General features: G+C 51.7%; 1 protein-coding gene across 4 annotated transcripts in view; it reads left to right on the top strand.

Moving 5' to 3' along the window:
• Window positions 1-16,138, top strand: part of KATNIP (katanin interacting protein) — a 200,656-nt gene that overhangs the window by 169,942 nt on the left and 14,576 nt on the right. For all 4 annotated transcript variants that reach the window (XM_030871579.2, XM_060284723.1, XM_060284721.1 and 1 more), the window contains 4 exons: window positions 749-1,474; window positions 2,276-2,481; window positions 4,675-4,753; window positions 11,878-12,055. In XM_030871579.2, coding sequence (XP_030727439.2) covers window positions 749-1,474; window positions 2,276-2,481; window positions 4,675-4,753; window positions 11,878-12,055 — 1,189 coding nt within the window. The remainder of the gene's footprint in view (window positions 1-748; window positions 1,475-2,275; window positions 2,482-4,674; window positions 4,754-11,877; window positions 12,056-16,138) is intronic.

The raw sequence follows: 16,138 nt of genomic DNA, 5'->3' as shown, positions 1-16,138 counted from the left end.
ACAGGCTCCGGACACGCAGGCTCAGCGGCCATGGCTCACGGGCCCAGCCGCTCCGCAGCATGTGGGATCTTCCCGGACCGGGGCACGAACCCGTGTCCCCCGCATTGGCAGGCGGACTCTCAACCACTGCACCACTAGGGGAGCCCCCTGGCTCTTTTTTTTTCCCATGTAACATTCTTTCACAAGTCTTCCGCCCGCTATTAGGCAGTCTTTGAAACACCCCGTTAGAGTCACGTGGCTGTGACAGCCTTCAGAGCAGACCCTGGGGTTGCTGACTCAGACTCCGCAGGCAGCAGCATCGCCCTGGGTCATGTGAGTTTCTGAAAAGGTTCTCACACAAGCAGAGAGTGTTCCCCTGATTTGCATGGTAGTCGCATTCTTAGAAAATTCAAAGTACACCGAGAAACACTGTGCTCTTTGTAAAACAACTAGGTTCCAGACTCGGGTGAACATAAACAATTTTTTTACCGACCTGAATGGTGCCTGAGACAGGAGAGCGTACTCTGTGCCTGGAACCATCCCCGGCAGTGAGGGACAGTCGCATCCCTGGTCCCACCCTTCAAGTGCCAGCAGGGCCAATAGGCACGGAGACAGCCAAGAGCATCGAACCACCCACTGGTTTCTAGAATTTCCCCCTGAGGGTGACCCCCACCCAGCTGAGAGCCACTGGGTGAAACGATCACTAAGGGTCCCCACTTCCACACACGCCACTAATGGGGCTTCACCTCTCCTGTGTCCTTCCTTCCAGAAGATGCCTGGTCCACCCGGACGCCACTGCGGCCCCAGTGGCACAGCAAGCAGGAACACACCTTACGTGAATCGTGGAACTCCCTCACCGTCTTTGACCACTCCCACCGGGGACGCATCTCCAACGTGGAGTTCCAAGGCGACATCCTGGATGAGTTTCTGCAGCAGCAGAAGAGCAGCCGGCACAGTGACCAGCCGCACCCCTGGAAGGAGGAGAAGTCGGAGCCCATGAAAGGACAGGAGCACGGCTCCCTAGAGGTAGACGACGGGGGTGACTTTAAAATCCCCGTCCTGCCTTATGGACAGCACTTGGTCGTCGATATCAAGTCCACGTGGGGGGACAGGCACTACGTTGGCCTTAACGGGATAGAAATATTCAGTTCCAAGGGAGAGCCGGTTCAAATAGTGAACATTCAAGCCGACCCCCCGGACATCAATATCTTACCGGCCTATGGGAAAGACCCCCGTGTGGTCACCAACCTCATCGACGGGGTGAATAGGACCCAGGACGACATGCATGTCTGGCTGGCCCCCTTCACGCCGGGCAAGTCCCACTCCATCTCCATTGATTTCGTGCAGCCTTGCCAAGTCGCCCTGATCAGGATCTGGAATTACAACAAATCGCGGATACACTCCTTCCGGGGTGTGAAGGACATCACGATGCTGTTAGATACACAGTGCATCTTCAAGGGAGAAATCGCCAAGGCCTCAGGCACCCTGACGGGAGGTACGGTGTGTCTGTCAGAATGCTCTTGAAGCCCCTACCTGCTACTCGCTGAGGCTCTGAGGAAAAACTAAACTTAGTGGCTAGCCAGTGGCAGACAGGTCTCTCTCCTTTCCAAGAGCTGGCCCCCTCCTCGCCTTTTGCTGCTGGGTGTGAAAGAGCTGACCTCATTGAAACGCCTCCCCTGGGTACCAGCCTTCCTTAGCCTCCTAGGGCCTGAGCCTGATGAGCGCAAGTGAGTTATGGAGGGAGTGCTCTCAGGAGACCCTGTAGGGCAGGGAGGGGTGTAGGATATGGAAGGGTGGGGGGAGAAGCTAGGCAAGGATATCGTTTCAGGGGAAGCCCAGCCTCAGCCTGATCCCGAGGGGAGCTCTGGAGTGTAAATTGCAGGGTATCTCCTGCCTTAAGGCAAAGCAGCAGGGCTTTGGAACCCTCAGACTCCCCTGGCGTAACTCCCACACCCTTCCAGGAAGGCCCCCTATAAGGATGGCAGAGGGTCTGGATGGGGCAGCGGCAGCCACAGCTACCGTGCCTCACCCGCGCCTGAGAAACATCCCTTATTTCATGATAGACCACAGTGACTCTCATCAGATTAGGTGCCTTCATTAAATCTATGTGGTTCTTCTGGTCCGTGAATTCCATTTGCAAATGCGTAAAGAAGAATAAGGCTCGGTTACACAAATCAAGACCTGTTAGTGGTTTGGGACTTTCTAGCCCAAAGATTGATGGGTTTAGGTTCCTGGTCTGCACATTACTGGGACGTGGGGTGAGCTGACTCTTCTGTCTTCCTGGTACCCCTTTCAGCTCCAGAGCACTTTGGAGACACGATCTTATTCACAACGGATGATGACATTCTTGAGGCTATCTTCTGTTCTGATGAGACGTTTGACTTGGACGTGGAGAGCCTGTGCAGCCTGCGGTGCGAGGAGGCGCTGAGGAGGCCCAGCACGGCCGACGGCCTGGGGGAGGAGAGGCCCTACACCCAGGCTGGCTCCTGGGCTGATGACCAGGTAGGACTGGAGGCCCAGCACGGCCGGCGGCCGGGGGGAGGAGAGGCCCTACACCCAGGCTGGCTCCTGGGCTGATGACCGGGTAGGACTGGAGGCGGGTGGGCGCCCCAGAGAGACTTCTCCTCCTGACTCAGAGTATACCAGGAGGAATGAAGATGGATCTCCTTTAAGCTGCTGGTACTCCCGTTTTGACATTTCCCATTTTTCTGCTTCATTTTTGTTCTGTAGGTCATATTTCATTCTCTAATTATTTTTTATTTTTTTTTAAACCAAAGTGAAGGAAGTATTCAAACTTTAATCAAAGCTCGGGGAAGTCAGTTCTGTGTCATTTCTGGAATTTAGAGGTTGGCAGTCTCGGGAAGTTTTGCCTTGGGTTGCATTTTGATCACTCACTGTTGTTTTTGATGGAAGGGCTAGAAATGCTTTTAATAGGCGAACTTGAGAATTAAAAGAATGATGATCCTGGCAGTCACTTCTTGGGCACATACCAGTGATCCAGGTGTGGAGCACCTGTTGTCGTGCTTAACCCTCGTGACAGCCCTTGGAGTGGAGATGATTAATATCCCTGTTTAGGAAACCAAGGCTGACAGGCTAAGGGCCTTGCCCAAGGGCACATCTTGGGAGCATAACAAGGCTAGAACTTGAATGCAGGACTCCAAAGTCCGTGCTTTTAATGGACAAATAATCAAAAATGAAAGATGACCTTCAGGGCAAGGGTCAGCCCAAGTCAAAGACGAGTAATCAAGGTGAAGAGACACCAGGGTCTCCGGGGATGTTCTTGAGGCCATGGGAGAAAGAGGAGATGGTTAAAGAGGGTGGGGGGAAGAGTGGAAAGAACCAGGAACCAGGGACAAAAGGTTCGGACACAAGAAGGTCATGACCAAGGTGGTACAGTGACATGCCCCGCCCACTCAGACAGGCTAGCTCGTTGTTGACAGTTGTCCTGGTCTTTTCAAAGAAAGCCAGAAATCTGGATTGTTACGTAAAAATCTCCCCATTAAGAAATGTTGGCAACTAATCCATGATGTTTTCAACCCTTCTGTGGGCCACAAAACATGTCCTGGTCTGGCTTTGCTGCTCAGGCCTCCAGCTGGGAGATGGCCTTGAGGCTTTTCATTCCCCCAACATTTTCCAAATGGCAAAGTCCCTGCTCAGGAGCTCTGGTAGGATCTAGTCCTGGGAGGGGCAGGGAGGGATCACTCTCTCTGCCTTAGAGATAGGACCTCGAGCTCAGGGAGGCCCCGTCAGTGCCACACCCCTAGCAGGTGTCTGGGCTGGAGCCGCCCCACGCCCGCCTAGGTGTCCCGGGTCGGGTGCATCCACCAGGGGGCGTGGCAGGAGGCTCAGGGAGGGCAGGGCGCCAGGGAAGGCAGGAGGAGGCACGTGGGTTCCAGGGCAGCAGCTTTCCGGAAGGCCACTCAGTGTCAGGGGGTAACTTCTGGCAGACAACCTTCCTCTCCCTCCTCCCCATAGCCGGGCAGGGGCGTGGAGGGGCTGTCCCTAGGGGCTGGACTGAGGGGTCATCAGGGTGTCACTGGGTACCGAAACATCATCGCCACTAAAAACTCTAAGATCCAGACAAGTGACTTCACCTCTCTTTGCATCTCAGCTTTCCTGTCTGTGACGCAGTACAGGCACTTCTACCCTGACTTACGGTGCAGAGATCTAATGAAAAGAGTTTACATAGAGGCCCAAGAAGCAGGGTGTGGCAGCCCACCGTGTCTGTAGACCAAGGGTTCTTTATCTGCCTGCCCATGGGAATCACAGAGGAGGTTTTAAAAATGCAGATGCACAGGCCCCAGGGTTGAGAACCACTCTCTACGTTTGAATTCTTTCTTCTCCTTCCCTCCATCCCTCCCTCCCGATCTCTCTCCCTCCCCCCTTCCTCTAGTTCACTAGGTAAACTAGATAGGGCCCTTCCCTGTTCCAGAAAATCTAATCATCTGAGCTGGTTAGTGTCAAACTCCTCCCCTACCAGTAAGAACTTCCGGCAAGGACTCAGATGCACTCAGGGTTTCTGGGCCCGCCGTATTACCAGTCATGGAGCTCCCACCAGGGCAGAAAACACCAGAAAAGACACCGGGACTTACCTGGGGCACAGAGTGGGCATCTAGCTGGGAAGATGTCCAGTGAGTGTGTGGGTATCACTAAAATCACCCCCTTTCCCTCTGCTTCTCTCCAACCTGTGTGCAGACTCCTGAACCAGAGCTGCCCCCCAGCCCCCCTGTCCCTGAAGTCACCACGCCAGAGCCGGGCATATACCAGGGCATCTGTGAGTACCTTCTCTGGGTGCAGTGTCAGGGGAAGGAGGACCTTCACGGGTCGGGGGTGGGGAGGGAGTCATGGCCACTTGGGACGGGGTTTCCCGGGACAGTTGGGCAGGTTGTACCTTGACACAGAGACACCAGGCCCCGGGATAAGTCAGGGCTGAAACCAGCCTGCGTTGGTGACACTGGCCCAGGCAGGGCTGCATCCCTTCAGAAGAGGGGTCCTCCTGGCAGTGTGCCCTCCCAGAGGGGCACTTCTGCATTTCACACGCAGACGTCTTACGTGTTAGCTGCAGCCCTGACCCGGGAGGCGGCAGTCGGAGCCCAGAAGTTATAGAGCAAGAAGACATAAGAGCCAGAGAGACTTGGGCATCTGTCAGTCAGGGGCTTGAGTTGCCCCTTCAAACTGGACCACTGGAGCAGAGAAAGTCTGCATCCTCCTGGCTCTGGGGGGGGTGGGGCAGCAGGAGTACCGGCGCAGGTGCCAGGTCTTCTGAGAAGTCAGAAATCTGGATTTTTACATGAAATCTCCAGATTTTTCAACGTTGGTGACTAATTTTACAGTATTTTAAAACACCCTATGAGCCAAAAAAACACGTGTGTTCGGCCAGCCGGCTGCTGGTTGGTGGCCTCTGAGCAGATCCCGTCTGGGTTTCGCTGTGTCTGTTCTTCTGTCTCCTCTGCCTGTGTGCCATTCCAGCCAGTTCCTCTCTTACTCCGCATACTTCCCACCAGCACCTCCGCCTGCATCCCAGGGAATCCTCAGGCCCAGCGTTGCGCTGTGATCTCTCCCACCGGTTCCCTGTTCACAAGGCTCTGGGGGTTTGCTCGCTGCGGCCTCCCCTCCTGCTCTTTCTCTTTTTTAAAATTTTTTAATTTTTAAATTTTTGGCTGCATTGGGTCTTCTTTGCTGCGCACGGGCTTTCCTCTAGTTGTGACGAGCAGGAGCTACTCTTCGTTGCGGTGCGCGGGCTTCTCACTGCGGTGGCTTCTCTTGTTGTGGAGCATGGGCTCTAGGCACGTGGGCTCAGTAGTTGCGGCACGTGGGCTCAGTAGTTGTGGCTCGTGGGCTCTAGAGCACAGGCTCAGTAGTTGTGGTGCACGGGCTCAGTAGTTGTGGCTCGGGGGCTCTAGAGCGCAGGCTCAGTAGTTATGGCGCATGACGGGCTTAGCTGCTCCGCAGCATGTGGGGTCTTCCCAGACCAGGGCGTGAACCCATGTCCCCTGCATTGGCAGGCGGATTCTTAACCACTGCGCCACCAGGGAAGTCCCCCTCCTGCTCTTTCTTGCCCTCTCGTGCCTGTCATCTGCCTCCAGTTATCTTCTGAAAAGAAGGGACGTGCCATTGTCACGCCCCCTCCCCACCTCCCCACCGTTGTCTCCAGAACGAAGCTGAAGCCGGAATGTGTCAGAGTTTAGCCTCCTCCCCGCCCCATCTCCCCCTGCAGGCTTCTGTTCCCTGCTCTCCATCCCTGCCCATTGAAAGGATGTGACCTCTCAATTGGGTTCCCAAGAAGCAGCCTCTGAGATGGAGTTTACTGGGGCATGCTTTTGGGGGAGGGCAGGAAGCAGGGCTGGGCAGAGGGAGAACTGGGCCGCGGGGCAGTCGCAGCAAGGCCTCTGCCAGCTCCACAGGGAGCTGCAGAGTCCCCTGGAAGTTGCCCCTGAGTTGAGTAAGGGGGCTGGGCCTTTACACGCCTGTGTTAGCATGCCACTGGATATGGGCTGGCGAGGGGCAAAGCCAGGGTTAGTCACAAGTGGGGGACTCAGCTGTGGGCTGTCAGGTGTCAGCACTCCCAGCCACTGGAGGGATGAGTCCTTCAGCCCTGGGGATGGGAGGTGGGATCTGGGTGGTGCCCCACACTGTCCTCCACTCCGCCTTACTAAGGCCTTGCTGTAATCCCACCCCATCCCCAGAAGCCTTCCCCACGGTGCCCACTGAGAATTCAGCTCTTCCTCCCTCACTCCAGAAGGATAAGTTACCTCTTAGAAAAGACGAAGTCTTCCTTTGAATCCTCACAGCCCCTTACTTTCCAGAACTCTCTCTCAATTACTTTGGGACTTTGGGACAACCGAGTAATTTAAAAGCCAACCTAATGTAGTCAAGAGCCTGGTTTGCGGCTTGGTTGTGTATCCCATTCAGGCACTGTGCTGGGGCTTTCCCTCCCTTATCTCACTCACAGCTCTTATTCTCCCCATTTTTCAGATTAGATTAGGAAACTGAGGCTCCGAGAAATTGAGAAAGCCACCCAAAGTCACACAGCTAGTGCAAGGCCAAGAACGGGACCAAGCATATCTGAATTCAAAGCCCAGGTCCTCACCACTCAACACACTCCCTGAGAGGCTGCCTCACCTCAGAGGTCTTTGGGAAGAGTCAGCATCCCCACAGAGCTGCAAGGTCCTGGAAGACAGCAGCCATTTCTTGTTTAGTCTGGACTCCCCTAGGTTGGTCAGGATCCTGAGCGGCGGGGTCCGGGGGGAACAATGGAACTTGATTTCCAATTGAGTTACGCAAAAAAGAGCATTTCTTAGCTTATGCAACTAAAAAGATCAGGCGTTGCTAGTTTCCCCGTACTGCCGGATCCAGGTGTGCAAATGACGTCCTCAGGCCTTGGCATCTCCCTGCATCTCTCTGCCCTATTTCTCACTCTCTTGTCCGTCTCCCATTCAGACTCTGTCCACATGGGAGCCCCTAGAAGCTGTACCCGGTAATCCCAGGTAAAAGAACTTCTGCTTCCCAATTAAGTCCAGCAGTTGTCCCAGAACTGTCTCCTCACCTGGCTTGGGTCACGTGCCCATCCTTAACTAATAATCACCTTGGCTCACCTTGGCAGGGAGCGGGGTGTGATAGAAAACATGGATTGGCCCGGCCTGGGTCAGAAGCCCATCTTTGGAGCCAAGGGTGAGGAGTCAGCTTCCCATACAGTGCTTCAGAGGAGGTTAGAGTGCCATAACCAGAGGAAGGGAGGAAGGAGGGAAGGAAGGAAGGAGGGAGGGAGGGAAGGACGGAGGGAAGGAAGGAAGGAAGGAGGGAGGGAGGGAGGGAGGGAGGGAAGGAAGGAAGGAAGGAAGGAAGGAGGGAAGGAAGGAAGGGAAGGAAGGAAGGAAGGACGGAGGGAAGGAAGGAAGGAAGGACGGAGGGAGGGAGGGAGGGGAGGAAGGAAGGAAGGAGGGAAGGAAGGAAGGAAGGAAGGGAGGAAGGAGGGAAGGAAGGAAGGAGGGAGGGAAGGAGGGAAGGAAGGAAGGGAGGAGCCACTGTCCTCTTCATCTGATGATTTCCCCAAAGATGCTGTATGTAAGTGTCTGTCCCACTGAACCGGCTTCTGACCTTTCTTGGAAATGTTATTTCAGTGCCTTTGGGAGTTTTGCCCTGGAATAGCGCTCCCAGACCTTTTTGCTGCAAGGAAAGTGTAAATTTCTCTGCGTCTCTACTCAGCAGGAAGGCAGAAGAACCTCCTGATCAAGGACCTTCTGCCCGTTTTGTGGCCTGTGATTTCCGAATCTCTCTTCTCTGAACCTTTGGCTTTTTCCTCATTGTATCCCAAATCCTAACCCTACTTTCCCAGCCTGTGCAAATGAAGAGAGCTTTGATAAAGTGACCCAGGGGGGATGCGTTGGGGTTGGTAAATACGGCCAATCCTATCAATGTTTTGAACGGGGATATATGACTTGCTAATTTGCAGATGACACTAATTTTGGAAGTTTTGCAAATATCAGTGGTGATGAATAGGAAAGGAGCTGAGAGAGTTGAAATATGGGAGAGAAATAACAAAATTAACTTCCATTTATATAAATACTAATTGATACACCAGAGGAAAATGAATATGGAACACGGATATTAGCTCAAAAAGGAGAGCAGTCACTTTGAGAGCAGCCCTAGATTAGACGGCGTCACAGTGCATCTCGCCAGGCAAACAAAGGGTGGCAGGCTCGGGAGAGTCTGGGGTGCTGCCTCTTGTTTCGAGGGGGAGGTGGCATTTCTCCCTCACAGGGATCCCCCTGATCTAAATCCACTCCCTCCTTCACCTCCAGGCCTTCTCCATCTCAGGAATGGTACCCACAGCTACTCTGTCCCTTGGGTCAGAAACATTTTCTCTGTTCGTTAATTCCATACAGGCCATTGAGAGCCCTGTCAACGCCGTCTCCGAAACAGATCCTGAATCTGTCCACTTTGCCCCCGTTTTCACCACTACTGCCTTTGTCCCGGCCACAGGTATCACAACAGCCTCCTCCCTGGCCTCCCCATGGAGTCCAACCCCAGTGCGCTTTCCAAGACACGGGTCCGATCATGTCACTTCTCGGCTTCCACATCTAAGCCTCCCTAGCTGCCCACTGCAGAGAAGAAAATCCAGATCATGACATGATCTAGCCTCCACCTAACCTTCTGATCTCATTTTCCTCCATCTTCTACCTCAGTCACTTGGTTCCAACCACAGATCAAATATGTTCCCGTCCCAGGGCCTTTGCCCTTCCTGCCCTCTCAGCCTAGAATGTTCTTCCAGAAATGCTAGAGAATGGCGGCCTCCTTCTTATCGCCCAGGTCTCAGCTCAAACGTCACCTCCTCAGAAAGGCCCTCCGTGACCATCCCTATTCCTGCTTAGTTAGTCCCTGTCTTCTCTCTTTCATTTTTTTCATGGTATTCATCACTCTGTGGAACTATCAGATTATTTTTCTGATGTGTGTTCATTGTCTGTCTTCACTGCAGTGGAAGCTCCTAGAGAGATTTTGCTGTGTTTACCCCTGAATCTCCAGGGCCAAGAACAGGGCTTGGTACCATAGTAGCAACATGTTTACCATTGACTGTGATTTTGGTGAAACTCAAATGATTGTATTTTGATTCATTTACCTACACGTATCTACTAAACACATACTCTTCAATCAATCATTTATTTTTTAAAAAATAGGCTTAATTGACCATCTGTTTTCAGGCACTATTCTAGGCTCTGGAGATAACAACAGTGAACACAGCTAACAGAGCCCCTGCCCTCAGGGAGCTTCCATCTTAGTGGGAAAGACTGATGAAAACAAATAAGCAAATCAATGTAGAACATCTCGTCAGGTGACAAAAAATAAAGCAGAGGAAGGGTTTTGAGAGTGATGGGAGAGGGTGCTATTTGAGTTCAGGTGGCTGGCAGGGCCTCTCTGAGGAGATGACAATTAAACATAGACTCATCATGAGAAGGAATGCATCAGTTAGCTTCTGCTGTGAAACAAACCAACCCCCAATTTAGCAGCTTAATATAACCACCATTAATTGTGATTTATCGTAATTCAGTGGCTTGGCTGGGCACTCCTTTGCCTCTGAGCCAGGCTGGCCTCTGCTGGCCCTGCTCATGTGTCTAGTCAGCTGGCAGATGGGCTGGCAGCTGAATGACCTAAGATGTCTTCACCCACATGGCCTGCAATTGGGAGGCTAGCCTGGCTCCTTCACATGGCAAGACTCCAGGTGTGGAAAGAGAGGCCAGACCCCTGTATACATGTGCTTTACAGCCTCTGCAAGCTTCGCTTTTGCTTCTGTCCCATTGGCCAAAGCAAATCACATGACCCAGATTCAGGAAGTGAAGAAATAGACTCCACTTCTGGATGGGAGAAGCGGCGAAATCACATTGCAAAGAGGCAAGGACTCTGTGGGAGGAATCTGTGGCCATCTTGCAGGCTTCTGGTGCTGTGAGAAGCTATGATGTGCCCAGGACCACACTGGTCACACATCTGTTTCATGTGCCCACAAGATGCTCAGAGTTACCTTGGCACCACGGAGGGCAGAGGGATCTGAGACCAAGTTACAAAATGTATGATGGAAACGACAGGGGCGTAGGAGAGGAAGCCACGCTCCAGGGAGGTCACGTGGCTTGGCCTCCCTTCCAGCCACAAGGGCATCTGCAACCTGCCTGAGCTGAAATGGGTGGAGCTACGTGAATCCAGGCTTCCTCCTTCCAGTGCTACAGTGCTGGCATTCTGTGACAGTTGCAACAAGTGTGGCCCTTTAGAACACAGCCACCCAAAAGAGTGCTAAAGTAGGCCCCCAGTTCTCCAAGGGTAGAAGAGTTCGTGGGGCTTGGTCCCGGTCCTGCTGTAACGGGAGACCATTCAGGAAGGAGGAACTCCAGCCGGATATTGGATAGAGAGTCATCGGCTTTGCACTTTCTGGGCAAATGAATGACTCCTGGGCAGTTTTGCCCAGAAGTTCACTCCTAAATGCTCCCTGATGGAGAAGGGGCGGAACAAGGGCAAAAGCATGGGAGTGTCACATGGGTCACTTCCTTTACCTTGACTCCTCATGATAGTGGCCAATTTGCATAAAATGTCCATTTCTGACGCTGAGGCTCACTGCTGCAGCCTCCTCTATTTAGTTACTTGTTGAATCATTCCATCTGTACTGAGCTCCTACTGTGGGGCAGGTACTTTGCCAAGCTCTGGGGGCACAATGAGCTAGCAAAACAGATGGGATTTCCGCCCTCAGGGCAGATGGGTATTTACCAAACGATCAGAAGATCACACTGGTGACCAGAGCGTGTAAGGGGAGGCCCAGAGTGACATGGCAGGCTGTGAGCGGAGGCTTGGTGTGGCCAAAGAAGTTGGGAGGGCTTCCCTGAGGAAGTAGCTGGGATCTGAAGAATGAGCACAAGTTAGCTTAGGCCATGTGAGTTCAGGAGGGAGTGAACAGCATGTGCAAAGGCCCTGTGGTGGGAGAGGGGAACGTGAATATGCGGGACTGAAAGACAGTCTGAGTGGAGCAAGGGATTTTGGGTGCAAGGTGAGGTTAGAGAAGTAGGCAGAAGCCAGATGACGAAGCCTGCTGGCCAAGCAGCATGGGAAGCCACGCTAAGGTGTTAAGCATGGGGTGGGCAGCGTGATTGATAAGTGGAGAAAAGACCCAGGGCTGTGTGCAAGTTTAAACCACACCGGCGCACTCATCCTGCAGACATTTCCTACGCGTCAACAGTGACCCAGGTCCGAGGGCCACCGCGAGGAAAGGTGCAGGGCCCGCTCTGAAGGCCCTTTCATTGAAGTTTGGGCTTTCCAGTTGGTAGAATGCAGAGGCTGAAGATCACTCCTCTTCCTCTCTCCATCTTGGGTACCTCCTCTGGAACCTGTGATGTTCACGGGACACTTTTCTTCCTGCTGCAGGCCTCCAGCTGAATTTCACCGCCTCCTGGGGAGACCTGCATTACCTGGGGCTCACAGGCCTGGAAGTGGTGGGCAAGGACGGCCAGGCACTGCCCATCAACCTGCACCAGATCTCTGCCTCCCCCAGAGACTTAAAAGACCTCCCTGAGTGCACCAACGACTCCCGGACCCTGGACAAGTGAGTGTCTGTAAGAAGCACAAGCAAGGCTCATGACAGCAGGGGTTCGGGGACCTGATCTGTATCGTAGGTTTCAGACGCAACCATCAAGCGGCATCTCCTATTCCACCTTCTCCCAGCCACCCCGAGGTCTGGGGTCTGCCCATTTTGTACTCAAGGGAAACTGAGGCCCAGGAAAGGGCCACACAGCTGGAAGAGGTAGGCAGGATTGGAAGCCAGGCTCTCCTGCGTCCAGACCCAGGTGTGCTTTGTGTTTTCTTCACGGTGCTCAGCGTGGGCCTCGCACATGGTGGCTGCTTGGTAAGCCTTTAGCTCGGTGTTTAGGCATGAGGGACCTCACCTCTCGGGCGCTGAAAGCTTTCCCCTCCCTGAGGTCAGAGGTGATGGCTGAGGAAGTCTCCACAGGTGGCTACAGCTGCACTTTCCTCTGCATTTGTCCGATTCATAAGCCCAGGTTGGGTTAAGTCAGTAAGAGAACACAAGCCTGCATATAGCCCTGACCCACGGGGCCCCAGAACCTGCAGTCTGGCACTCGGCCCCCCTGAGTCAGCACAGCTGTCAGGCTTAGGCCCTGCCTGGAGGTGCAAACAAGAAGAGTCTAGGGGAGCCAGAGGGATGAGAGTTCAAATCCTGTCTCTGCCCCTTACCAGCTAGTTGCTTAACCTCTCCAATAATAATAGTCATGATAATAATAATAATAACGGAAATTATAACTGCCATTTTTTGAGCATTTATTAAATGCTAGACACTGGACCATGCTAAGCAGGTTGCAGTTTGCAGATGTTCATTCATTTAAACCTCAAACAGCCCAAAGAGGCCCCCACTCTACAGATGAAGAAACTGAGGTACAGAGAGGTTAAAATTGTCACCCACACTAGTTGAGTGGCAGAGTCATGATTTGAACACGGGTCCATGGGAGACCAACACCCATACATTTAACCACTAAGTTATGCCTCAGTTTCCTTACCAGTAGAATGGAGACAATAATTCCCATGGCTGGAGGGCGGGAGGGGGATTGCCACATCACAGCTGAGCCCCGTCCCTGGCCCAGAGCGTGTGTGGGGTCCACAGCGGACTCCCACCTGCTTTCCTCTAAGGTGCCCCTTAGCCGCGGCCCTCACAGCCTGCTGTCATTACCTGCTCACGGGCCATCTTGGCGAGTCACACCCCTGCACGCTGTGGTCCCCGCTGCCGATTGTAAAGGTGATCAGCTCATGGCTGGCCCTGCTTGTGCATATCCACACCCACCCTCCACGCAGATTGTGTTGCAGCAAATCCCAGGTCTGATAGTATTTCATCTCTACATATTTCAGTATGTAGCTCTAAACAATAAGGACTTAAACATAATCCGAGTACCATTATTCCAGCTAAATAATTAACAGTCATTTCTTAAATTACTAGCTATCCAGCATGTTTCTATTTCCCTGACCATCTTTTTCCCCCTTTTATAACAGTTTGTTCCTTGAATTGACATCCAGGTAAGGTCCATACATTGTGATTGGTTGTTATGCCTCGTTTTAAAAAAAATTGGGGGGAATTCCCTGGCAGTCCAGTGGTTAGGACTCCACAATTCCACTGCAGAGGGCCCGGGTTTGATAACTGGTCGGGGAACTGGGATCCCACAAACCGAGTGGTGCGGCCAAAAAATAATTTTTTTTTAAATTTTTAAAATTTTATTTATTTATTAAAAAAATTTTTTTATTGACATATAGTTGATTTACAATGTTGTTTTAGTTTAGGGTAAGCAGCAAAGTGATTCAGATATATATATCTATATATTCATATTCCTTTTTTAGATTCTTTTCCATTACAAGTTATTACAAAATATTGGGTAGAGTCCCCTGTGCTACACAGTGGGTCCTTGTTGGTTGTCTATCTTATATATAGTAGTGTGTATATTTTAATCCCAAACTCCTAATTTATCCCTACCCCGCCTCTTTCCACTTTGGTAACCATAAGTTTGTTTTCTATATTTGTTTTCTATGACTGTGAGTCTATTTCTGTTTTGTAAGTAAGTTCCTTTGTAGGTTGATATGTCTGTTAAGCCTCTCATAATCTCTAGGTTCCCTTCCATCGTTCTTCTTTTTTTCCTTATAAATTATCTGTTGAAGAAACCAGGGTTTTTGCCCTGTTGAGTCTGGATTTTACTGGCTGCATCGCTATGGTATCGTTTAGCCTGTTCTTCAGGCCCCTGTATTTCTTGTAAATTGTTCACCAGATCTAGAGGCCTGATCAGATTGAGGTTTGACCATTAGGGCAAGACATAACCATCAGGGCGTGCATGTCACTGTGTATTCCCTTCAGGACTCATGGAATATCTGGTTGTCAGGCTTTCTGTGATGTTGGCAGCCAATACTTAGTGGTTAGATCTGTTACTCTATTGGGGGTTGTGAAACAGTGATACACTGATCCTATCACTCTTTTTTCGTCGATAAAGGGAAAATTTCCCTCAATTATTTGGTTACTTTGAGGTACAATTCAAACAGGAAAGACAACCTAAACGTTTGATTCTTTCCCTTTATTTTTCAGTTTTCAAAAGAGCAAATTGTTTCTCTAGCATCCTTTAAAACATTTGTTTGCTTTTGACTACCATAAACTCATGGATTTAAACCTACTGTGTTTGAAGGGTTTCAATCTATTACGGTTTTTATCCTATCGATGCTCAAATTGATCCCTCTTTGGACATTGGGACCTCCCAAATCCTTTTGTAAAGTAGCAGTCTCTGATAGCTGCCTTGCTTTCTGATGTCACAAGGTAGTCCAGGTTCCTCTTTTATGTGTATTGTCCCAGGCATGGAATCAGCTATTTCTCCAAGAAGCCCAGGTTCCTTCTAGTGGGAAAGGGTATTTAGAGACCATAATCTAGCCACTAGGGATGCTCATTGCTACTGGGTCAATCCTTGTTTCGAGGCTTTTTTTGTGGACAGAGCTAGGAAGTATCATTTAGATATCCTTGAGGGTGTCTATGGGGACGTCCCTTCGCTGTCAGCTGTGAACGCTTCATCGGTTCCCTCCACTCTCAGAATTGGGCAGTAGTTTTGCTTTAGAGGTGGCACCATATCTAGGACAGGGAGGTAATTGCTTTTGGAAGGAAATAGAAGGTTCTCTAGCTTTAGACCTCAGTCAGCTTAATTCCACAAACACCCCAGGGTTAAATTGCTGGATCTCCTCAGTGTTAAGATGCCAGCAATTGTAAGACACACCACCCATCAATTTAATAACAGCCTTTTAGAGAAAAAAAGAAACATTACCCCCTTGGCTGAACACTTCGATTGTAAGATTTATTCCAAGTCCAGAACTTCAAAACGTAAGAGGAAAAACATAAAGTTTATTTTTAAATCTAGGAAACGTGGGGCCTTCCCTGGCAGTCCAGTGGTTAAGAATCCGTGCTCCCAATGCAGGGGGCATGGATTCGATCCCTGGTCTGGAAACTAAGATCCCACATGCTGCACCACCAAAATAAATAAATAGAATGTTTAAAAAAAAATTAAAAAGCCAGGAAATGTGGCAGCAGCCTGTATCCCTCCCAGGGCAGCAGCTTCAAGGTCACCAGGAAAATGGGAGGGTGAGGGGAGGAGGTCGCCCAAGAGGCTCAGAGTTGGGCCCCTTTCTCCAGGGCCAGGTCTCTCAGCGGTAGTGAGCTCACGGCTGGGGTCTGGGCTAGGGTGTGCTGGGCAGAGTTGGGAAGGATGAGACAGGATGTCCCAAGCAGGAGAACCAGAAACTGGCCAGGATGGGACTGCAGTGTGGTGACAAGCTCTTTTAGAACATGAGGGTGCTGGGGGCTCCCTCCCAGCAGTGGCGGGCTGCCCTGGGATATCCAGGCTGGGTGACTACAGGCCAGACCATCGCCCCACCAGAGGCACCTGCCCCTTCTTGTACTTGTCCCACGCCAGGAGCTGCCAAGTTACCCCTGGTGCTTTAGTATCTTTCTCCCCCAGCACAAGAAAGAAGGAATAGGGCTTCCCTGGTGGCACAGTGGTTGAGAGTCCGCCTGCCGATGCAGGGGACACGGGTTCGTGCCCCGGTCCGGGAAGATCCCACATGCCGCGGAGCAGCTGGGCCCGTGGGCCATGGCCGCTGA

This window comes from Globicephala melas, chromosome 15 (assembly GCF_963455315.2).
Source record: "Globicephala melas chromosome 15, mGloMel1.2, whole genome shotgun sequence".
NCBI classification, from domain to species: Eukaryota; Metazoa; Chordata; class Mammalia; order Artiodactyla; family Delphinidae; genus Globicephala; species Globicephala melas.
The sequence above is the reverse complement of the archived record's forward strand: the minus strand, read 5'-3'. Positions and strand labels throughout refer to the sequence as shown.